The 26,215-nt window shown below is 39.3% G+C and overlaps 1 protein-coding gene across 1 annotated transcript in view; it reads right to left on the bottom strand.

Moving 5' to 3' along the window:
* Window positions 1-26,215, bottom strand: part of FURIN (furin, paired basic amino acid cleaving enzyme) — a 167,083-nt gene that overhangs the window by 41,215 nt on the left and 99,653 nt on the right. Inside the window, exons 3-5 of the mRNA XM_018570964.1 lie at window positions 19,278-19,373; window positions 12,833-12,961; window positions 8,673-8,749 (exon numbers count right to left, since the gene is read on the bottom strand). Of these exons, the coding sequence (XP_018426466.1) occupies window positions 8,673-8,749; window positions 12,833-12,961; window positions 19,278-19,373 (302 nt within the window). The remainder of the gene's footprint in view (window positions 1-8,672; window positions 8,750-12,832; window positions 12,962-19,277; window positions 19,374-26,215) is intronic.

A 26,215-nucleotide genomic window follows, 5' to 3' on the forward strand; every position in this document is an offset into this window, starting at 1 on the left:
TAATTAACTTAAAAAAAAGAAAACAATTAGTTACTTCCAATTTGTGTTGGTATGCTTGCATACTGTAAGCTATCGTTTGTTACAGTGCTGTACAGGGGTTAACTTTGTTTTGGGTGATAATTTTTAATAATACATGCTATTGTGACTATTCGGGAGCACATCTGAGAGAATGGAATAGAGCGTTGTTATCCTATAACAGGAAGTGGCTGGACACTGTTTAATGAATAAATGATCAGTTAAGCCCACTGATAACCATCTTTGCCCACTACTCGCAAAGCAATGAATATGCAAAGATAGATATGGTATAGAATAACTTTAAAGGGGCACATTTATAAAATCGTTAATGTAATATTTACAGGTGGTCATTTCCTGTGATTTACCATGAATTCACCTGCAGTGAACATTTAGTGAATGTCACATTCACTGCTTCATGAATGTGCCCCTAATGTGATGGTTACCTGGTACATCTTTTTATAGGGGTCTGTACTGTAAACCAAAAAGAGGGACAGCGGGACAAAGGAGGACATTTCACCTGTATATAAAGCTTGAATATTTTGATATGTCCGTGTCTGGAAAAGCCAGCTATTAAGTTGTAATATCATAACATATCTGACTTCTTTTAAAAACTGTATACAATATAATTTAGGCTCTGTAGCACAAATTAACATTTTGGTTAAAAAACAGCTTTTTCACTGTGCATCAAGCTTAAAATCCAAGACCTCTGGAAATGCAGCCATTTTTATAACCGTGCAGAATGCAATTTTCAGTCATTTTCTCCACTTCTGAAGTGCTTCCTGACCAGAGGCCCTTACAGGAAGTGAAGCGTGCAAGGAACATTGCTTCCCCAGCCGAATGAACTCACCAACCAATTTCATATCCATGCCTGCTCTCCAGACTTCTATTACATAGCTCAGATTGCAGCAAAGTGATCGTTGAAGAAAAGAAAAAAAAAAAAGTTAAGATGCTTAACGCAATGCACTGTAGTATTTATTCAGAAAAAAACCCACAGATTTAATGAAAAGCTTTTGATTAGCAATTTTGTAAGGGATTTTACCGATCTTGAAGCCTGTTCATAACCCAAGCCATTTTCTATGTGTATTCACACATGGAAAACAGCACTTGTATTGCTCATAATGCACCAAAAATACTTGTCACATTAAACTCCCCCCCCCCACCCCCAATTCTGCTGTAAGCACTTAGCTTATTTGATGCCTCTTGCTGCGATCATCAGTCCCTCCAATCGTTTCCTACAGTCCCTCCGGCGCTGGTGCCAGTCATTGATCCACCGCAGACTCCTAGTGTCCCACGGTGTCTGTCTGGCGTGCTCCCGGCTGCGTCTCTTAACGGTCATTGTGTTTTCTCCCACTCCGCTCTACTGCGCATACGCCCGCACACTTTGGCCATCACAGCCATTCGTGAGCCACGAGTTCTTCAGTCGGGAGCGAGCGGCGCTAGAACAGGTAAGTAATTTGGTATTTGCCTAATTTTTTTAAATCATGGGGCATATAGCTACTGTTTGCTAGCACTAGCTATATGCCAAAAAAACAAAAAAAGACTTTAATTCTACCAAGAAATTCTTGTATGCTTGATCATCTCTGAATCCAGTGCAGTTGGAACAGCAGAAAACGCTATCATTATTGTTAAATCACTTTTCTTCAAGGTCAGATTTATATTTTAGGAGCATATAGGCACAAACACTTGAAGCTTTGAAGGGACTGTTGTGGAAAAAAGACCCTGCAACACTATCTCCACAATGCATGCACAATGCAAAAGGAACACTCAGTATAGCGGCTCCCTGTTCATTTAAAACAGGGGCTGCAGAAAAAAGACTGAGGACTCTGTGTCTTCAATCTCTTTTTCTATTTTAAAAGGGAAATATCAGAGGGTCTGTTTAGAGCCCCCAACAGTACAGTTAAAAAATACAAGTATTTTCTAAAAACATATAAAAATTAAGAAAAATGAAAGTTTATACAAAAAAATAAAAATAAAATAAGGTTTCATACTCAGTACTTGGTTTGGGGCCCTTTTGCAGAACTTACTGCAATTACTATTGCATGATATTCTAATTATTCGAGTTTCACCTGTATATATACACACACACATATATATACATACATATACATACATACATACATATACATACATAGATACATACATTTATCTATCTATCACACCACATTTTTCAATACCCTCTTATTTCCAGTACCTTCAAGTTAAGACTGGATATTGGGGAACAAAGAACAGTAACCCAGCTAGAGACCAACAATGGCACACCAACAACGAGCCAAGATAAAACTAACATGCTTTTGTACAAAATGAAAGTGCTACATATCATATGAGCAGCCATTTTTAAGGGCTACTGAACGTAGATATTTCTTGCTTCTGACTTCAGGTTTCTGAAACATTTTGAGTGTGTTGTGTTTGAATTAAGATCCTATGGTACAATGTATACTTAACCTGACCTCAAACACCACAAATTAGCCTTTAGTTACTCCTTACTTAGAGGGAGCCAACAGCCATCTATAATTTTTTTCTACATATGTTTTCTTCATATGCAAAATCCAGTAACAGATGTGATAAAATCAGAAGAAGGTCACTTTATATTGGATTGTATAATGAACACAACTTTTACAACCAACTGTATCTTTGCTGCGTATCTCCCCACAGTGTAGCAAAATTATGTTCTATATAGAAAGCTTTACATCTTTCAGTAATAAAGTACTTTTTTTTTTCAAAAACGCACATTAATATTTTAAGACACAAGTACATAAGCGTTACAGAAAGCGTTTCCACAGGCCAACTAAGTATTTTAAATGGCATCTCTAATGTTAAGCATTAAACACTTTATTCCCAGCTGACCTTTACAAAGGCCCTATCAATTACAGAAAACACAATAAGTTTTTAGATCGAAGCCAAAATCTTCGGCGGGTTAAAGAGGAAAAAAAATTAGCCCAAAGCAAATATGCTTCAAAAACCAAGCAAAATTAGATTTAAATACTTATTCATCAATCAAGAAACGCTTGAAGAGAGTGTTGAACTTTATAAAGTTAAGCCTGTATACTTTTTCTAATACAGTGCACAACCTGGGGAAAAAAGTAGCGGTAGTCAAGATAGAGGATTGCATGGGTTAAGTGGACTCCCATCCTGCAGTGGGTACATACCAGTAGCAGAAAAACAATGAGCTGCCAAAAAGTACCCACAATATAGTTCTAGATATTAACAATCTGCAGGCCTGTAGTCGAAAGCCTGATGGGCTCTGGAAAAGAAAATCTGGAGGTTCTGCATCCAAAAAGGTAAGGCTCTATAAAGCAGCTGGATTGCAATTCAGTATAAAAACTCTAGGACTGAAAAGCCACCAGCTATACTGTATGCCCAGAACCAGGGCCGGCCTTAGGCCTTTAGGCGCCCTGTGCGAGAAAGCTTTACAGATCCCCAAATTTACATAAGGTTCACAAGATCTCACCATGAGCCTACCGAGCCTCAGAAAAGCTTTCCAATGATTCAATACACTAGGCCAGTGTTTTCCCACTGCAGATCTCAAGGGGTATTTGTTGAGCCAGCAAAACTTTTTCCAACACAGCTCCATTGAAACGTTGAAAATAAAATGCTGATTCTTTGACTTCACTCTGCTGCAAGACCTGAAAGTGCCTCTATATCTACTTTGCATTTGTACCGATTCCATCATATGTAGAATATGGTAGAAAACAATAAAACATGAGCTGGGCAAACTTCAGCAACACATACAACTAGATTCAGTTTACTGTTGTGACACACAGAAAAATTTCCTGACTCGCTGTAATTGGTAAACTCACATTGAATAAGATCACAGTTCTTTGCACTGCTGTGTTGAATATTCCTGGTACTTAGAAATAGCAGCACACATACTCTGTTAGTTTCTAAGCTGTGTAATGAAATCATAAATACTAGTATTTGTAGGACTGCAGTCACCAAGGAGGTAACAAATTGTTGAGTGCGTTTGTCGTTTGTTTTGCTTTACCGATTTGGTGCAGCGACGCATGGGGTTTCTCAGCTGCCAATGGGATGTGCGGGATCCCTTGTGTGTCTCTGTACCTTTAAGGAGGTGGGGCGTCCTCCTGACAGGCCTGCACCCAATTTGATATCTTCTGCCCCCATGTGCTCCAAGATGGAGACTCTCATAGTTTAGAGTTAGGACCGCACTATAAGAGGTGCCTTGGCGCGGCAGTGCGGCTTACACATCCTTTGCAGAAGACGTGTATCCAAACCTCTGTCATTGTCCTTAGTGGTGAGAAAAGTTGTTTTACATGCTGGTTTGTGAGTGTGCCATGATGCCTTTCTACTGTACCACAGGTCAGAACACTTCACATATATAAAACACCAGGGAATATGTTGTTGTATTGGAAATTATTGCAGACCATGTATCCCAATGATTAAAGGGGAATGCTCTACAAGAACCAATAAAACCAATAGCATGAGCTTTACGTTGCTTCTGTATTCATGTGTTGAGTACATGCTAGGAAGCCATTGTAAAAACATTGCAGGGAGGCACATGTAGATAACACACCACATGCAGGCAAAATACGATTTATATGCCAATCTAATTCTCATTAAAAATGTATTTTCAGACTCTCTGTAGAAGTCTACAATATATTTATTCTAGCTTGCAATCTACAACAAGTTACCAGACTTGCCACAACTGTGTAGTTTAGCAGGCTCAACCTCCAATTGGCCCATGTAACCACATTGAAAGTTTAGGTCTTGCCATATAAATTGTATAATAGCTCTTTGCTGTTTGTGCATTTTATTCTAGTTCTGCCAATAATAGGTCACCTTTACTCTGTTTTACTGGCTTTTTAATTACTAGTGATGATAAAGGTTAAGTTTAATGACTTGGAATAAAAAGACTTCTTAGAACTGTGGACATAACATTATTCAGAATATGCAATTCACACACCATTGTGGTCTCTATGGAATTTACATTTCTTTATGACTCTTGACCTTTTTCTATTTTTTTTATTACACAATTCCCAGCACAAAGCTATTTAACAGATCTGGTGACTATAATCTGTACTTAAACCGCAATAAAAATGTAACAGACACAGAAAGAAGACTCAGAGTCTTTTTCCTCAAGATAAAAATATGGGTACACCCCAGTATCCTAGTGTCCCAAAAAGGTAAAAACCAAAACAGAAAATGAAATGCACACTAAATGCAATTTCAGATTGCCACACAAACCATGATCTTGTTTGAATGTTGAACACGAATACAGTACCAGTAAGAGAAAAACTGGTAAGGGGAACTATGACTGCATGTGTGCTGTGCTCTGGTATTATTATTCAGGATTTATACATCGCCACAGTTTGCGCAGCCCTTTACCATATAAGGAAGACATTACAATCAAAATACAATTCAAGACAAGATGGTAAGGAGGGACCTGCCCGTGAGGGCTTACAGTCTAAAAGGTATTAACTAAATGCATACATGAATGGGGCACTGTGCAAAATGTATTAAATATATACTGTGTGTAATGAAACATTTACTGAAATGTTGGCACTTTAATCATTATACATTTTTTAAATTCAAAAAAGGTGCTTTTATAGTATACCTCATCCCTTTAAGATGTACAGAAATACAAATCTCAGAAGTTGGACACCACTAACATAGCAAATGTGCACATCCTATTTATGGACCTTTGCTTTTTTTCTGAAAACTCACAACTTACAGGGTTATTCACAAAAGGGTGAAGAGTTTGGAAAAGGCAGGAGAAGTGAACAATCTAGGACAACATAGCTGAACTGGAAAGTGAGCTGAATTGGAGAATTTTTCCAAATCCGCTATTTTGGCCTAGATTGTTCACTTCTCGCTTCTACAAACTCTTGACCCTTTTGGGAATAACCCTGTTAGAATATTTAGTGCTCTTTAACATATCAGATGGGTGTTACTTGCATTCCTGTGGCAACCCCCTTTCTACAAACCTATAGGCTTTAACAATTGCGAATTTGTGTAGATTCAGGTAGAATGTGGTAGACAACCTCTAACCACTGACATATCTACTGATCACACCAAAGAATTAAGTGTACAACTACATGTGTGTCTGTTTAAAATGGAACAGTAAATGAATAGCTAGGGAATGGAGGAGTTGTCTATGGCCTGTAGAACTTGTGAAATAAACCTATAAAAAAAGCTAGTAGGGTGGCTTAAGATCTTTACAGCGCTCTATTGCAGCATCAAGCCAAAGAGCCTTCTAGATCACTATCAGCAATCGGATAACGACCTGGATCAATATACCACCATGGACTTAATGAGTTTACATAAAGTATTATGGCATGCATTCTTACATGTAAATGGACATTTTAAGCCTTCTGACAGTACTGTGTCTTGTCACGTTTTGATAAGGGTTAACAATCACCGTGTGCGTGTTTTATATGGAGAAAACTGCTTTGCAGTTTTCTTTAGGACTGGTAAACCCTGGTCAGAGTCCTTGGACCCTGAGGCTTTGTAGTCACTTTGGTGGGATGAAGCCTCCAACCCTGGATTAATGTTTTGGTACTAACCAGCAACCATTGATTGTTCAGCTGTGCAGAACTTTTAAAGTGTAGATCTACTTTCACAGCCAAGTTGGGATAACACCTGTTTTATGTTTGTTACATGTCATCACTCACATGGCATAAGCTAAAAGATTAAAAAATGCTTCTTGCAGTATAAATTGCTTTACTTGGGTTAGAGTTTAATGGCTTCTTAAGGTTTAAAATGTCTACTTGCTTGTACTCGTTGTACTGTTAGGAGGGGCTGAAAGGGTGAGGAGTTAAAGGATTACAACCCTGGCTTTCACATTCAAATGTTAATTAAGTTAATAGAAATACAATCCTCAAATTTCAGTCTAAGTCTTTTTATAAGGACAGATTACTGTGAAGGTGTTCAGAAAAACCTGGAATCAGTCACGTTGCCTGCTGCAACAAAACATCTAAAAACGTAAGACAATAATAAAAATAAAAAAGTTCGATATGCTGTGTGAATAGGAACACAGAGGGGTTTTCTATAATTTGACACCAAAAGTGGAAATACACTAAGGTATTTAGCTAGTGTATAAGGGATCCACCTGGGAGACAGACAATGTCTCTGCCCAGGAGTAATGAGGGCACCACCCAAGAGCTAGGGTTGAGGCCAGTGCAGCATGCAGCTGAAAGGTCTGTACTGAATGTAGCTCAGCAGGGTGTCTGGAAAACTGTCTGGAGGAAACAGACAAGGGCTTGAAGTGCTACAAGAGCAAAGCTGAAGTATTTTGTTTTGTGAAGAGAGATGGACAACCCCCAAAAAGGGCAACTGCATTATTGTTTTAGATTTTTCTCTTTATAAAAGTAGGCAAGGAAGCCCTAAAAAGGAGATTAAAGCGAGTGGATGTGTACTTAATGCTCTACTATTTGAAGCAAGCTCCCACAGCATGTATGTACTTATTTAAGCATAATGCAGAGTAGGTGCATTCAAGTACCTTAACTATTAACAAAAATGTATCTTATTAGTGTATCACTCAGCTGTAGAAACCTCAAATCATCTCTGAATTTATACTGACACTGTCCTTCCTTCTGGAGGGTGGCTATCTTTGTTCTCCATGGCCCTGTGTGTGTCGTAAAGTAGCCACCGCTCCAAGCTCACTCCCGTGATGGACTACAATCTCAATACAAATTAGTAAACTAAACATGAGATTGTAGTACATCACAGGAGTGAGCTTGGAGTGGTGGCTACTTTACAACACACACAGTGACCATGGGGAACAAACGTAGCCACCCTCCAGAAGGACAGTGTTCGAACCAATTCAGAGATGATTTGAGAGATACACAAATGAGACATTTTTGTTAATCGTTAGGGTACTTGAATGAATTTTTAAGATTTGACTCCTGAGTTCAGTGTAATCTTAATAAGTGCCAATGCAAAAAAAAAAAATGCACAAGGCAGCAATTTTTAAAAATGTAGTCCAAGTGAACAATGTTTTCGAAAACGCATGCATTTTACTGTAAAAAAATGGTCAGGCAGAACTGACACAGTATCTAGCACTGCAATGACTGCAACAGGCTCATAGAAATGACTGCATTTTCCTTTAAGAAAATAGTACAGATGCATGTGAAAGCTGCAACACAGTTTTATAGCACATATACGTTTGAATTTTCTTTGTGTTTATGTGATAGATCGTAATATAGTTAGAGAAATATTGGAGGTCTTCTTTTGGCATAACACATTCATGCGCTACCATATATTCCTATGAATATAAATTTCTATGAATATAAATTAAACATTTTTTATCCATAAATAGTACCATTGTGTCCTCTGCAGTGACCTTAAACTAACCAATTTGCCAGTAAATCCTCTATATATGCCATTAATATTTGATCATTATGCATCCCTTCCATGCTGAAAATTAATTTAGGCACTCTTCCATATACACTAAGTGAATTACATTTCTTTGCAGACTAGGGCCCCAAACTAAACCTCATATTGAAGATGAGATCACCCTAACACCTGATAGAAAAGAAGAACAATGCCTTGCTCCAAACATGAGCCTGTGCATCTGTATGCAGGAAAGCAGAAGAGGAACATCAGTTTAACAGACTTTTAAGTTATCCCTTTTATACACTTTGCATTAATACAAATTTTCAGACATGTTTTCAGAAATACATCTTCTGTCTCCAGGGGCTCACCTGTTATCATTCAACTGAGTGTATCGGGGCTGTGGATCTGGATCTTGGTCATTGACATCATAACTGGCAGCAGGATCCTAAAGCAATACAATTGTAAAAGAAAAAAAAAAAATTATCCACAATAGAAACCTCGTCAGTTAAAGTGACAAGCACATACATCACTTGCCCTTATCTCCACTAAACCAGATCATTTGTTTTTCTTTCTGCAGACAGGTGTAAAAGAATCAAGATATCCAACTGCATTCAGTTTTTCATCAACCTAATGGTTCTTTCCTAATAAATTTCAAGTGCACTGCAGCAAGTGCTTTTCTCGAGCAGACCGTGGCGGCGCAGATCAATAATCAGTTCCCTCTCTCTTCCCCCTTTTCTTACAAAGTAGATGAATGTCTAACCATGCATTATTGAGCTGTTCATTAAACACACATGCCGAGAAAATAAATTACAAAAAAAAAGTCTTGCAAATGTCCATTTACTACAGTAGGTCAAAGAAACAGTAAAACCAATTTCACAGCAAGAGTCGCAGTGGAAAATCCTACATGTCTTAAACGTATCTGCTTATGTGACTCATTAAATAAAACAGGATTTTTGTACTCGTCATAAAAAAAGTTCATTGAGGGACGCAGGAATGTATTTGGGTTATACTACTGTCTACTGGAGGATATAGACACTGGCAAACCACAAAACAGTGGCCAGCCTGGTATAAAATTCCTCCCACCCCACTCCCAGCATGCCTCAGTTTTGTAACAAAGCAGTGCCAAGAACACACTCGTTTTTTGATTTTTTTTATACAGGAGTATGACATGTGGGATGTCAAAAAGCAGTCCAACTGAGTGTCAGGCAACACAACAAAAAAACCAAAAAAAAAAACCAGGCCCAGCTAAAAAATAAACTAGCGACTGCCTGCACCTCAAAAAGCCGCTCGAAGGATGTTGAGCTCAAAGCTGGCATCAGAATAGGCCTGGAAATCCACCTGGTAAAATACTTAGGGAAGGAATGCACAGAAGACTAGGTGGCAGAATTACAAAACTGGGGAAACCGTTGCCCAATGCCGAAAAGCCCAAGAAGCACTCACAGATGTAGTAGAACGTACCTCGACAGCGAAAGGTGGTACCCAATCCGTAATAGGGTTGAATTATGATTTGTCTGAGCCACCAAGAAATAGTGGAGCAAGAAGTCGATTACCCTTTTTAGGGTTACCATCAGGTATAACAAAAAGAAAGTCAGACTTTCTAATAGAAGCCGTGGCTGAGATGTAGACATGCACAGCTCAAACTACATCCAGATAATTGGGGGGAGAAACCTACTGATGTACTGGAGGTGGATATAGGGAGGGCAGCACAATGTCCTGGTTAAAGGGACATTAAAGTAAAAAAAAATGTCCCCTCCCCAATGTTAATGTTAGCACTTACCTTAAATGTATCTTAATCCAATCTTCCTCTTTCCTGATGTTTTCATCTGTCCCTCCAGTGGGAGGGACAGATGGTCTTGCTGGCACTTCCTCTGGGCTTGCTGGCACTTCCAATCCCGCGGTGTCTGCATGCGGGTGCACGCGTCCATAGACTTACTTTACGTCTCCCACCCGAAAATCCGAACTGCGCAAGAGCCCGTCCCAGGATGCTTTGCGGCCGCCCGCGCAGTATCGGATTCTCGGGCGTGAGCGCATGGCGAACACAGGGTAAGTTTAAACCACTGTTAAAGCAAAAAAAAAGGGAGGGTTTAGAAACCCTTTAAGTTGAAAGGTTGAAACCACTCTGGGAAGTAAGGAGGCTCTAAGCATTATAACTTTAATACTTAATCCTTAAGGTGGGGATTACAAAGGTCGTAATCAAAGAATGAGTGGCCAACAGTCTTTGGCACAAGAACGCAAGTGCTGAGATGTGACCCTTACTAGTACTTAAAGTGGCACTAAACTCAGGGTAGCTTATTTGCACATCACTCAGCTGCAGATCTATCAAATCATCTCTGAATTGCTGCCGGCACTGTTCATCCTTCTATAGGGTGGTGGAAGTCAGTGTACTGAGCTTCGAAATGTAATTGTGAATGTGAAAGTTTTGCTGATTATAGGGCCCCTCAAGGCTGGTTCACCCCTTTTTACACGTGGATTTGGTTGCGCAAAAAAAACACACATTTTCGATGCTGTCCATTCACACCTTAGCATTGGGTCGCACGAAAAAGATGCAGGAGCTTTTTTCAGAGGGAAGACCCACGGTTTTGGTCCCATAGACCTCTCTATGCAGGGAAAACCACAGATTTTTAAAAGCATAAACACGCAAAGAAAAAATCATGTGAAAACAAGCAAAACTGCAAATGCCTAGGGGTGAACCTAGCCTAAGGGACCCAAGACTAGTGGCAGTACTAAAAGAAGTTACAGGTTCCACCTCCATCCTTATGTGGGCACTCTCTGCATCAGTAATATCTGAAATATGTCTTTCTAAGCCTGGGAGTTATGGCCACTGCCTGACTGACAACATTTATGAAGGATTTAGGAGACGCTAGTCAGATAAAACAGCAAAAGGTTTCCGAGCACACTCACCAGCCAGCATGCAAAAAAAACCTGTCTAACCGCGAAGGACGTGTATCTAAAACCTCTTTTTTTAACCTTAGCGGTTAGACAGCTTTTTTTGCATGCTGGCGAGTGTGCTGGGAAACATTGTGCTGTCTAACCTCCTGCCGTCCGCCCGTTGAGAAAAAAAACGGACAGATGACTCCCATTGGCGGGTTTCCCAGTAGCGCGCACGGGCAGGAAAGACCCGTACATTCAGCACAGCTGTTACCGGCTTTTTCTCATACAACCGATCAGCGGCTCTATAGCCGCCGATCGGTTGTATGTGGTGTTTTGAAGTGCAGCCAGCCGCCCCCACCCCCCCATAGCATAGGAATTTTCTATGCTCCTTGGCTCAGTTTAGTGGAGGGAATGGTGTGTGAACAGCATTTGCCCAACATATAGCTGGGTGAAGAGTTATAAATGATGCCCTATTCATATCTAAATTAGGTAAAAAGTACAATTTCAGGACAAAAGGGTTTTTTTTGGTGAAAAATACAAAACAATTTCATACATGCATACATAACCTAGGAGCCATTCCTCCCATACCTCCTCTGCGAGTCATGGCTGTTACCGATGTAAGACACATGAAAGGCATAGCTCCCAATGATCCTAAAGCAGAAGTAGACACCACAGGTGTGGTGAAACTACAAATCCCACCATGCATCTTCCTCTGGCAATCATGCCTGTGGCTGTCAGTCTTGCAATGTCTAATGAGATTTGTAGTTGCACCATAGCTGGAGGGCTGGAGTTTACCTACAGCTGTTCTAAAGGGTTATTACTCCCAAAATGTATTTCAGTTTTATATAATTGTTGGGGAGTTAAAAATCACCTGAAAAAAATGTGCATCTCTTTCAGAATCTATTTGTGATATATTTTGGTCTGCACACTTGATGTGACCCTTATGAGGGACATCCCTCATTGTTTCTATGCATTTATAATGGGAAAAAAACAAAGTGCTGGAACACAAAACATCCAAAACTCCCAGGTTAGAAATTATGGCAGGGACGTCTTGCTATTGGATTATCTTAGATATAAGACAGGGACTGATTTACCACCATTCGCCTCCCCCTCTCTCCTCCACCCCCCAGCGCCACCAATAACTAGAATAATTTTTGGGTGGAAAAACCCAAACTAAGGCAGTCCTAAAAACACACAAAATATTTTTTACAGATCTCCCAAATTAGCTAGTTACATTTTAAAATCTAAACCTAAAGCATGGTGCAGCACTGGGGGTCCCTGGTTCAAATCCTGGTCTGGTCACTATCTGCAAGGGGTTTCCATGTCCTCCCTGTGCTTGCGTGGGATTCCTCTGGGTACTCCAGTTTCCTCCCACACTCCAAAGACATGCTTGTAGGTTAATTGGCTCCTGTCTAAATTGGCCCTTCTATGTGTGCATGTGAGAAAGGGACCTTGAGGGCAGGGACTGATGTGAATGTAAAATGCTGTGTAAATACCTGAATAAATAAATACAATTTTTTATCCTAGAGAAGTTTGAGTTTTTTCTTTAAACTTGCTGGCTAATCACATAGCAAAGCACACAGAATGACATGATTTTGCCCATTTCTCCTGCAGTTGTCTTGCTGGTTCTCAGGCTATAAACACTGCTTTCACTCACGTAATTTCCTTGTAAATCAGGGTGATTTTTCTCAATTCCGTCATCCAGGATTGAAACCACAATGCCTTGGCCAGTGTATCCCTGCTCCCAGGCTTCTTTTACATGTAAGTCATGACGGCTTGCATCATACTGAAAAGCAGAGGACAAACGGTTAGCGGCACTTCCACGGAAATCTCTTGTTTTCCCTACAGTGATGAGTCCAATTACTTAGAAGCACAACCATACCGTTCAAAAACATGTGCTGCTGTGAGGCATGATAAAAAAAACAAGTATTACAAACAATTTTATTACATATCTTATGTTGATCCCTTTTATAGACCCTCTTTATACATTCCCAAAGTGTACGTTTAATGACAGATTGTAATAGTTTTGATATTTACAAACAGGCACAGGATTTAATAAGTGACATATACCAGTTTTTGTAAAGATGGCCATGAACTGTCCAAATTTTGGCCGGTTCTTGATGATCAGGTGATCAAAAGAGCCAGTTGGAAAATCTTCAAACGAACAGAGTGGGCAGCCAATGAGCTACCGGCTGTGTTCCGGTACTCCCAATGGGTCTTTAATGCAATGAAGACAGCGGTAGATTCCTCGATCAACGGTCGTAAGTGTTGATGGAGGAATCTGTTATATTTTCTTTGCTCGCAGCCCGCAGCTTGAAGGAAGAAATATTACAGCGTATGGCCAGCTTAAGGTTGCAAACAAAAGAACTAAAGGTATTACCTACCAGGGCATGGTCTGGTGCCAGTAGGATTAGATTATCTCGGGTTCTAGCCTCCTAAAGTAAACCTGTGCTTAGATCAAGTAGGGAAATTTAAACAGTTCCCTTTAATGGCAACTACCCTTCTCTATACAATCACTTTCCCTCCCCTAGCATCAAAGAGAAATACCGGTTGCTTTATGCGACTTTTTCCAGCAGCAAAACTTCTAGTTCCTCCCTGAAAGTAGATGCATGACACTGCTGTGGCATTGCAGCCGAGTTGTCCAATATTAAAGCAAAACGGAGGCAATATATAGATATAAATATATATAATAAAAACTGCGCCAAGCTCATGCAGGGGAAATCCCAGGGTTAACCATAGGCCTGGAGAGTATTCTGCAGTAGACAAGCACAGTACTAGAGAGTGCCACATGCAGAACTCCCTAGGAAGTCTTCAGGGAACAGGATCACAGCAGAGGCTGTGCCACAGTCATGGACATGTAAAGCACTCTGCATCTAACACACCAGTGCTCTAGGTGTCTGGGGAGCAACACAAGCAGAGCTGAGTGCCTGAGGGTCACAATACAGGCAAGCCCCAGAATCTTTGGTTGGGCGGGGTCCAGGTATGGCTTCCAAGGTAGCACCAAGGATTAGTCTATCTGGAAAGCTTCATAATGAGCCCAGATCAGAAGCATAACAAACTTTTGATTAAAGAAAAAATGTATCTTGATAAAAAAGTAATAACAAAAAAAAAAAACAAATCCAGTTAAAATGGATAAACTTTTCTCCTGAGGAAAAAAAAAAAAAAAAATGATGTCTATTCTCCTAGGACACGAGCAAAAAATTGAAGCATTTTGGAAGTGGTTATATCCGCTGTCTAATGTCTATTTTTGCTACCAGTGTCCAATGCCTACTGTAGGCAGCTGTATAACCCAATTGTCTCGGAATATTCCCAATCCTGTATCCCTTTACTGAAAGATGCATTTTTTAAATGGTATTTTTAAACTTTATTTTACAATAATTTAACACAGGCTGTACCCATGAAACTCTGCTTGCAGAGGATGCTGGTCTTTCTAATCAGCCTAGAATTGCCTGCATGCACGTCTGTAAACAGACTAAATACAGTCCAGTCTTTAATATCAAAAAAGGAATTGAGGCATGTCTTTCCTTCAAGTCATGTATGTTTGTAATTGGATCTTTCCTGCCATTTAGATCTGTTTCTATACATGAACCTGTATACACAGCTGTTCTGCTGGTTCTTGCCACCTGCTGGCTGTAAAATGCAAATTTGAAATATCTATATTCAAGATTTCATATACCATGTTAAATTTTCATTACAGAACACAATATAGAAAATATATTAAACACTATTCATGCCTTCCCCTCAAAGATACCAAAATTAAATTGTACACAACACTGAGTTTGTCTGCAAAAGGCTCACATATACAGCATTTTAGTACATGTCTATAGTTCCTCCACAGCAAAATATGAACTTACTTTCACACTTTACAATATAAAATTTGCAAAAACAGTACAGTGATTATGGCGGCAAAGTCGGTCCTATAACCTATTTACCAAATATCCAATTTAACCTTAGACAAACAACTTTTGTAGGTTTCTAGCCTCAAACAAAGGTAGGTTGTGTTTCTAAGCAATCAATGTTGAAACCCACATGAAAATATGCCAGTTATCTAAATTCACAAGACATATCTATATAAAGTACAAGACATTTGATAGTAACACAGATGACAGTACAAGAAAAGGAGACTCTACACTGCTTTAGGCTCAAATTGAAGCCATTCCTGGAATATTCAGTGTGACGTCTAGGAAAAAGCTTTGGCAATGTGTGTTTTGTATGTGGAATTGCCCAGAGTATTTGAAGGCACGGGATGAGAGTGATATTTTTAGCTTACAAAAGGTAATTATAAAAAAAAAATGTATGCATTTACTAAAACCTACTGAACCCTGCCATTATAGAATTTATTTCTACTTCTCAGAATATATTTAGGGGTACATTTTACAACCTAAGTGGTTATCAGTCACAGGCTTCATTTATCCCAAACACATCACTGCTACAAATCGTATTTTAATCCCATTATTGCTAGAGGGAGTTATTTTGCCCATTAAGTTAATAGTATTAACATGAACGCGTGTCCTGGTAGGAGCAAAAGTAGCTGAGCAAGCAAGCCTAACATCTATACCCCAATTTATGAAGCGTAAACCTGAGCAATGTGCTCTCAACTAAGGCGTCTCGTCCCCTTGAGCTGGAAATTTTAGACAATGGAAATTTATTACATTTTATAACCATTCTAAAATGATTAAAAAGTTAGGACATTGGTCAAGGTCAACACTATGTAAGACATTGCAAGACAAAACAGAGTTGAAGAGTCATCAGGATCTTGATGTAGTCTAGATAAGACCTACATTCTGAACAGTGAGCTGTCACTCTATAACCCTGACTGTTAAGTAGCCCCTAGCTCCACCAAAGCCTTGTAATTTTAGCATTTAATCACAAAATGCCCTATGTAGCTGTTGTAGAGGTTTTGTATTAATTTACATAGCACCAAATAATTCTGCATTCCCTTAGGGCCCCTTCACACTTTGCAGATCTTGTGTGCTGCGTCAACTCATTTTTTCCCCAACACAGTGCATTACCGTGTGCTGTAGTGCCCTGCTACATACGTGCATCAAAGTGCATGGTGGGGGGGGGTCATCCAAAGTGAATTGCACTGCAATGAGCTAATGCACATAATGTGCAATAACATTTGTTGTATTAACACGCATTACTACAATGCCCCACATTACAAAAATGTGAATTGGCCTTCGCAGTATACATATGTCATTCACAGTCAGTCCTTGTTCTATAGCACCGTGCAATGTAAAGGCCTTATTCGATGGACATGAGGAAGCACACAGTCATTTTTGCAGGTTTGCTTATAAATGTGGAAAAAATACAAAAAGGCACATGAAGTGTAAAAAGGAATATTTTGAATACAATGATTACATGCATTAAATATAGTTACCAAAATAAAGCAGATGTAGCCTAGAGTCAAACCTAGGCATTCACGTTTTCAGGCTTTTTTTTTTAAAAGCATTTTTGAACATTTATATGGGTGTTTTTCAAGCATTCAGCTTCAGGAGTTTTCCTACTTTGCCCAATAGAAAGCAGTAGTTTGTGTGACCTCGTGCACGGAGCGCCCCAAAAATGCTCAAGTGCTTATGACCTGCATTTTAAAGGGCCTAAAAGTCTAATGGGACAAAAACACTCAAGTCTGCATGAAAAGAAGCTCATATACTTTTTCAAGCAATAGGCATTTTGCTACAAATTACAGAACACTTAGAGATTCCTTGTGCTGAGCGTTTTGAAAATTTCAGCTAGGGGTGAATGGGGTCTCAGGGTAATTTTTTTTAACTTGGACTTTATATTCGTAATCTTCACAAAATATTTATCAGGAAATAGTTCTGCATAAGTGCCAGTAATAGAAAGGAAGAGTTATAAAGTGAAACATTTGACACAACCTTATGAAGTTAGGTTACTCAACTAAAATGGAATATTTTTAAAAATATTTTTCAATAAACATAAAAAATATTAAATATACATTTAAAACTTTATATTTCCTTTAAAAAAGCATTTCTCAACCGTTTTTCAGCCACAGCACCATTTAAAAATATGCAAAATCTTGAGGCACCCCAGCCTAAAATGTAAAAAAACAATGTGTGGTCCTTCCAAGGTCCATACCAGACTCTTATCCCAGATAGAGGTCTGGTATGGATTTAAGGAGTGACCCCTTCCAAAAACTTTAAAAAATGTGGGGGTTCCCCATTCAAATCAGAGCCCCCTTCCCCCCCACATCAGAGCACCTCTTTACATCAAGAGTCAACCCTCTCATGCTAGCAGTCCCTCTTTCACATTAAAGGCATGATGCGGTGTGAAAATCTCCAGGCACCCCTGAGGAAGCCAAAAGACACTCAGGGTGCCACGGAACCCTGGATAAGAAAGGCTGCTTTAAGCCAAGAATTTCAGTGGACCCTGTATCTGTCTGTATCCCAGTAAAAAAAAAAAAGAAGTGCCTGGTGCGAATAAACAAAATACATTTAATCCCAGGATGTTGGTGCTAAGAGATCAGTATACAGAACTAGGGATGGCAGTGCCCATTTCCAACTACAATTCATGTCTTACGTTATCCATACATTACCAGCAAAAATCAGGCAAAATGCCTAGCATCAGTAATTACAACAGATTTCCATCTTTTCAATCTAACTTGAAACTCAACAAAGGGAAATAAAAATGAAGAAAGAACTACTAATGTCCACCAGAGGACATTCAATCACAGCAATAAGTAATTTTTGTTCCCCTCTTGCATACCTCTTTGCTTATGTCTTTGCAGTTCCTTTAACCTAATTTAACCTGACTTCTCTGCAAGCCAGATGTTTTCTGTTCTCCCAGGAACGCTTACAATGTTGGCATAGTAATCACTAAGGATAAGGCACAGAGCACATTTTCATTTTAATGGGAAAAACTTAAAAAATGTGCATTCAATGGCTTTGCTGTCTCACAAGGGATACGCATATTTTCTGATAAGCATTTTCTGGCAGAACAAGTGCAAAGTCAGTGGTTCATAGACTTTTTTCACCAATTGCATGATGCCCAGTGGGCGTGAAATTCAACCTCTGTGAGCTAAATTTATGTCCCTTTGTTAGATGGTGTAGGTCAAGGCACATAATTCAGCCAGGGCACTGTCTCCGATAATGGGATGAAATTATCACTCAAATATAAAAGACCTGTAATCCTTTATAAATTATATACATAATACACCCACACATAAGCAATTGTGGGGGCAGCTATAGACAATTGATGATCTGGCTCTTGAAGCTGAAAACTGTGGCAACATTTTTATAGCGTTTTCACTCAGCCTGTAGAGGTTTACATTATATATGCAAATGGATAGATGTATCCGTAAAAAATCAATTCAGTGGTACGCTTAATGGTGAAAAAAACATGTACCTTTAAACGATTGAATGAAAATGAAATACTCTATATTATACGACTTTCCCTATCACCATGACAAAGGAAATTCAGATAACACAATGACTTATCTTTGCAGACACAAGATTTTAATAAAATGTCTTAGTTATTATTAAACCTCCCTAATAAAATAATAGCTTATAGAATGGTATTTAAATATTAAGTAATGAGGACTGTCATCACAATATTGTATGAGTTATTCTGTGACAGCAGGAGGAGAGTTGTCAAGCAAAGTGAATTGTACATGCCCCAAGGGCTCCCGATTCAAGGGTAAGTACTGGTCCCGACTCTAACAGGAAAATCACTTACTGCTAAACACCAAACAATGACGTGTTGCCAATCATTTACAGTAGAGCATATTGAGTGTTAGAACAGTTTGGAAGGACACTTTCCCATGCAGCACTGAGTGATCAGTGTGAACCTGCCCTTGGCTGATTCACTGTGAACAACAAATTAACGGCACCACCTGCTGGCCAGTGAGCATATGCAAGTTTGTTGGCCAGAAATAAGATGGGGAAAGGGGGGTGAGAGACGGCAAGTAAGCACACAAGTGGACACCGGATGCAAACCCCTCACTGGAGGCCCACTATAGTTTTGCCACATTACTTCCAAAATGGGAATTGTGTAGTTTCCCAAGAACTTCTGTCAAGTAAAAGGAAACCAAGAACATGTTAAAATTACAGAAAGAATAAAAGATGTTAAGATAGCAAACTACATACCAGATACCACTGTGATGTGAATTTGGGATCCGTTGGTTCTGTAATAATATCTCTTTTTCTTCTTTTCTTTGCCACCTGTTGTTCTGCCCAGTGTACCTATAAAGAGACAGATTGTTATACAAAAACACATTTCAGGGAAAGCTTCTCTTATAAGTTTATGTAATGTAAATATAAAATTATGTTTTGCAGAGATGGACACATTAATGAGACCGTCGGGTCGGGGCTACACTTCTCAATACCACGAACAACCAGGAAGTACAGGATATCCACACGCTGCCTGTGAGCGGCCGATTTATTCGTTTTTAACTGACTACTTTTTTTTAAATAAATGTTTATGTCGACTACACTGAGGTTTTTATTTTTGCTAAATACTGATTCATGTGACGCTGATGAGACGGCTGCTGGGACTACTTATCGGCTTCTCATCTCTTTTGCCTACAAACACCGTGGGTCTGGTGAGTGCGCATCCCAGAGGGGAATTCTGTCGTGGACACTTGGTGTGGGAAAAAGATTAAGCTTTTGTTTGAAGCTTGTTTTCATCATCAATACATCATATATACTTGGATTCTATAATAGTTTCGGACTCACTTGGTGATTGATCACTTTATTGATGACTTTGAGCTGATTTGTTATTTATCACTTTTTTTTGATATTTTTTGTATTTGATGCACATTTGATTACAACAAAGAATTTTATAATAAGGTATAATTTAATGCACTTTTGCACAAAGTGAAATTTGGTATTCATCTATTTATTTCACTGGCTATCACTTTAGTATGTTAATAATGATTGCAAACACCTATTTAATTTTTTGATTACATGTTGTGTTGTTAACACTTAATTACATTTTTGATAGTTCACCCTAGTGGTGACCCCAAGCGCTGCACACCCATCTATATACAATTTGACCTCAGTGTCCCGAGCGCAGCAGCAAATGATAAAACATTATTTATATGATATGACCTTATATGATGATTTGAGGGCACACCCAGAAAAGTTATTTTCATGCCTCCGTATGTCTATTGAAAAGGTATTTATGTACGGTGTAGCACGGTGGATTGGCGAGTATTGCATACTGTTTACATTTTCCTCACTTTTTTTTGCGTTGCGTCTTACCACGTTTCACAGCGTTTTTCGTGCGTTCAGTCACGTTCTTATGCAGCTAAAATAGTGCAGGCTGTTCTTTTTCTGGCAGCATCGGAACAGTCTGGTGTGAACGGAACAGCATAATCCCATGGGAAATCATTGTGTTGCGTTTTTGATGCAGCTCAAAAATGCAACGGACTGCATCTGGTGTGAATGGGCCCTAAGGGTCAAGAAACAAACCTTGTCCTTTGTCAATGGTTGAAGCCATGATCAAAATTTAGGCCCTAGTGGAACTTTCACAGCCACATGTGCCAACCAGCAACTATCCAGTCCAGTTTAAATATTACTACATTTTCACTTATTTTAACTTAATTAAAACTTCAAATAGAACTCTAGCCAGAACTCTGTTTAGTTACAAATAGAGTAGGAATGGGTTAGTAACACTGTCAAGTGTATATTTTTGTCCGTCTTGTCCCAGTGATGGTGGCCATTGGGACATGGAGATTAGTAATGGAGCAGAAACGCTTTTTTTTTATTATTTGCTATTATCCCTGCTGGCAGTTGGTAATATCTACAGACCGGGGGTGGACAAATTGATACAGGATCCAGAAGCCAGATCCACTGGCAACTAGAGAAAGCATCAAATGTTAGGCGTCAGCTGTAATGTTTGAGCATTGGCTACCAGGCTCATGGGATTTTTTCTATAGACACACAGAACATGAGAAATGATAATCTAAAGTATGGATCAGGAAAAATTCAATATTTCCCCTCCCTCATCTACAGTACTGTGGCTTTACCAGGAAATCTACAATTTGATAAGATTTACAAGGAAATGTTCCACTTGTGTCGCTACCTGCCAGTGAAATATGATAACGAAGGGAAACCCAAAAATACAATAGTCCTATATGGCCGTCATAATATTTCATTGCTCACACTCCAGACGTCTTTTTACCTGCTGATTCGAGAACTGTAATAACTGGGTATGCCTTTATGAAGTTATGAATCACAGGATTAAAAAATGTTCTTTTGGCAATCCCTTATAATATTAACAATCATTAGGTGAAACTGGTTATCTGTGACAATGGTTCTCAATCAGTGATGTACCAGGGGGTTCTTTCTGACAGCTTCAAGGGGAACTTACACTTGTTAAAATAACTATCATAAAAGGTTTAGCACTCTGGCAAGAGTCATTACCCGCTGCCCAGCTTCCCGATTGGCCAGGAAGCCGGCTCCATGTTTCCTCGCTGCACTGCCATGTGGTCTTGCTGCATCTAATATTGTTTGGCTTGTGTTGGTGTGACAATTCACATAGAAGTCATGAATATGTATATGAATTTGTTGATATCGACAAGACCTTCTCCTGACTGGTCTTATTTTTACTCCATACTGAGAAAAGTGTCAAGAGTGTTTCTAAATTTGGTCAGCAATAGCAAGACTGCTATTGGCGATTTTAATTTGAAATGGCCAGTAGCAGACTTGCTATTGGAACCCCACCCATTGAGCAGAGGAGTAGACCTGGAGAGAAAGTCTCTCAGTTCTGCTCCTATGCTCAGTGGGCAGGTGCAAAAGCCAGCCTGCTAATGGCTTTTGCAATTTGAAATAGACAGGGGGACACTGTGGCGATGGTGGGGGTACCAGTGGTCGAGACTGCGCCCTAGGCAGCAGTGCACCCTAGGCAGCTGCCTAGTTTGCTTAGCGCCGGCTTGCTAATAATGCCACTACAGATGAAGTATGATAATTTGTTGTTGTAAAATTGTCAGCACTATGTAAAATACCTGTAATGTCAATAAATAAAAGTAACCCATGTGTATGTGAGGTGGTATTTCAAAAACAACATTTTGATGTTCTGATCAGATGTACAAACTGAATCCTATTCTATGGCATATGGAGTAATAAAATCAGCGAAAAAAACAAACAAAAAATCACTTGATCTTGGTCTTCCATTCCCTCTAAACCTTCTATAAAGTGATCAGACTTGATTCAGGTTAATGCATTGAAATCAAACAATGAATCCAGATATGCGATTGAATTGAAAGCTTAGGGGGAAAAAACAAAAAGTTTGTGCAGCATTAAAGCCACCACTGGGGCAGAACCTTAGGTAAAGGTTTCAATGTAATCTATACAGTGCTGTGGATTATGCAGGTGCATTATAAAGGAATATAACAAGAATAGTAGAAAAAAAAAACACAAATCACAGGGTATCAACAAAACAAAAAAAACAAACCATCTTTGAAATAACTGAAAGCAGACAGCCAATTTCCCAGGCAATTTATCCATTCATCGCTGTCATAGTTGGGACAGGGTAGAGGAAGGAACACAATCCATATCAGGAGATAAAATGCAGTGTTCTGTGCAAGGGCTGCAGATAAACTACTGCCATTTATAGAGTCATTTGAATGAAAGAAACTGCAATGAAGAAGAGAAATGGAGACACTAACTGTACCAGCTCAACTGTGGCTGTCAGCCTGCTTACTAAATCTCTGCACAGTGAAATTGCATAACCTTGAAGAGATTTCAGTTAATGTGACCCGTGTTAGGTGGTGACAGGCCCGATAAACTGCAGACGCAAGGCACGCAAAGTGACATTGGTGGGACCAGATGCAGCAGGTTGTGGGGAGGAAAAAAAAAAAAAGGAACTGCTCAGTGTAACTAAATTATTACTACATCTCGCGCTCACTTCCTTGGAACCACTCAAAACACAGTGGCTGAATGTTTCCAAATCATCAACAGTGCTCTACTAAAGCAAAACCCTTGACAATCTACAATTACCATACCGCTGGAGACACAGGCAGACCACAAAATCAAATGCACACAAGGAAAAGAATGCGGCATCATTGCAACATGTAACACATAGATCAAAATGCATTTATAAGAGGTGTTTTATCATTGCCATGGAAACAGTGAGTAACAGTGTTATTCTGTGGGAAGGTATTTACATCCACAATGTGCTTATTATATGGTTTACATTAATGCTTGTTCAGATTCTGGCCAACAACCATAAAGCTAGTAATTAGGGATGCACCGATACCAGGAAAATACAGTAAAGTTCGGTACTTACTGATACTGAATACCGATACCAGAAGTCCCATTAAGGAAGCCAGGTGACTTGTAATGACTCTCCACCCTGCATCCTGATAACCCATGAAATGAACAGGTGATGAGGAAGCACAAAGCCGTCTTTCTGGCCTATCAGGAGGCAGAGGGACGGGTAATGAATTGCCCCCCGGCTTACTGATTGGCCAGCAAGCCAGCTCCATGCTCCCTGGTGACGAGAGAGCATGGAGCTGACTTCCCGGACAATCTGAGTCTGATGGCGTGTAATTAGTAGAATATACAGAGACACCAGCACTCCAATAGTAAATCAAATACGTCTGTTTATTGACGTATGCGTAGCATAGGGTGATACACTTAATGCAACGTTTCGGTGGTCACACAGGAAACCCCTCATCAGGCAGAACAAGTGATACAGATGCAGGGGACTGAACTTGTTGCCAGCCGTTGACTACGGTAGCACCCACCCTAATCTCTTTGGAATGGCAGTTTTTGAGTGCGATGGGTTCATGGATTTTGGGCGGCGTGTAATGACACGCCACCCTGCTTCCTGATACCGGAAGTTCCGGTATCAGGATAGGCACCAATACTGGTACTATTATCGGTGCATCCCTACTAGGAATGTTACCTCTCATCTAAAGCTGGCTATAGACCAGTAGAATTTTTTTTAAAAAGTAATCTTTTCGGAACATGCATTGGATTTTCTAGTAACTAATGGGGTTAAATTGATGATCAATTTTGACGTCCCAGGAAAAAAAAAATTTAAGTAGGATGGAAATTTTTTCTCAAAGGAACAAAATTCAGTGAATGTGGTTTTCGTTTAAAAAACTGTTAATTCCAAAATCAATGTCCAAAAGACATTTTGAACGATATTCTACAAGTCTCTGGTAGTATTATCGAATGTTCCGAGCAGATTTTTTTTATACAAAAGTTGGTACAAAAATCTTCCAGTGTATGGTCAGCAGTTAAAGGAGTTCTAAAGTCCCAGCATATGCTATCCAGTTACAACATCAGCATTGCAATAGGAATACATATTATAGTTTTTGATAATACAATTAAAGCCTGCTTGAAATCCCTTTAAGTTCTCTACAATCTCACATTTAGTTTACCAATTTGTATTGCGATTGTAGTCTATCTCGGACGCGAGCTTGGAGTGGTGGCTACTTTACAACGAACACAGGAACCATGGGGAACAAAAGTAGCCACCCTCCAGAAGGAAGGACAGTGTCAGTATGAATTCAGAGATGATTTGAGGATCTACAGCCGATACACAAATAACGTACAAAATAGTAAAGTCACCGGCACTCCAAGATTCAAGTCAATAAGTTTATTGACCCGAGTGAAAACACCTCTAACAGGCTCGAGGTGTTTTCACTTGGGTCAATAAACCTATTGACTTGAATACTTGGAGTGCTGGTGACTTTACTATTTTGTAAGTTTTTGATGGAGGCATCCGTTGTTGCTGTTGCACCCGCACTGATGTATAGGCATTTTCCAGTCAGGAGTGCGATGGGATACTTGGCCTTTTGATACACAAATAAGGTGCATTTTTGTTAATAGTTGAGGCACTTAAATGTATTTTCAAGATTGAACCCCTGAGTTTAGTGTCACTTTAATGATTTGTTTACATATTGTGCATAATAAAATGAAGCAACAATAAGAAAATAATGAACACAGACGGAAAAATACGACAGAAAGACTGCGATGTTTATAACGAAGCCTATGTGCTGTTTACAAGTATGAACCATCACATCGAAGGAGGGGAATAAAACAGATTGTTAAAAAAATCCAACATGTTACAGTCTCTTTATCCAGAGCTTCCAAAAGGAGGCGGATGATGATGTCGTCGGTTCAGCAGATGTCCCAGGGAAAAGATTCTTAGTAAAAGAAAACCAGGTTCCAGAAACAAAGAAGAAAAACAACCAGATAGGTAATCGCTGCTCAGAGCAGTGAAAGCTTGCTACATAATACACAGTACATGTTCACTCAGATGAGTTAAGTAATTAGGTTTTGGCCATTTCTTTACATAATAAGCACACAAAAAAAGTTCAACCCTTTTGCTGCCAAGGCCTTTTTTTTTTTTTAACACGCTAAAATCCAAATTGTAGGCCTGAAAATTGCTTTTAAACATAAAATGCATAATATATTTTCTGAAAGCAAAGACGCTGTAGAATAAAATGGTGGCAGTTGCAAATTCATATGTTGCATGATATTAGCACAATTTTTTATCAAACCCAAAAATGTAGTAAAAATTGCACTTTAGTGCCCAAAAACTCAATACCCATTTTTTTGTATAAAAGATGAGGCTATGACATGCCCAGATTAAAAACTGCATGCGCACATGAAACTGCGTCAAAATACGGTACCCCAAATTGTCAATAAGCAACATTTTAAAAGCCTGTACAGATCATCACTTGAGATATCCATAAATATTGGCCCTAGAATAATTGCTCTCTGACGCACACGGCAATACCGAGTATGTGTTGAGTGATTGTCGGTTTCATACACAGGCGCAGCCGACGCATATTTACTTTAATATGTGCACACTCGCAGGGCCAGGCAGCTTTATCATTTCATTTTCTTTATACATTTTCTTTAATCTTATTTTAAAAAACTTTTTTTTTAACTTTACGTAATCACCATCATATAGGGGGCTTACAAGCCCCCTGTGTGATAGCATACTAGTGGTGACAGGTACTCTTTAAGGTGACATTAGGGGTAAATTAGACCCCTGTCATCTTTCCACTCCAAATAACCTATTGGAGCTCAGATCGCGCTCCAATAGCTTATTACCTGGCTTC

Source organism: Nanorana parkeri, unplaced genomic scaffold (assembly GCF_000935625.1).
Source record: "Nanorana parkeri isolate BGI_ZX_2015 unplaced genomic scaffold, ASM93562v1 scaffold1642, whole genome shotgun sequence".
NCBI classification, from domain to species: domain Eukaryota; kingdom Metazoa; phylum Chordata; class Amphibia; order Anura; family Dicroglossidae; genus Nanorana; species Nanorana parkeri.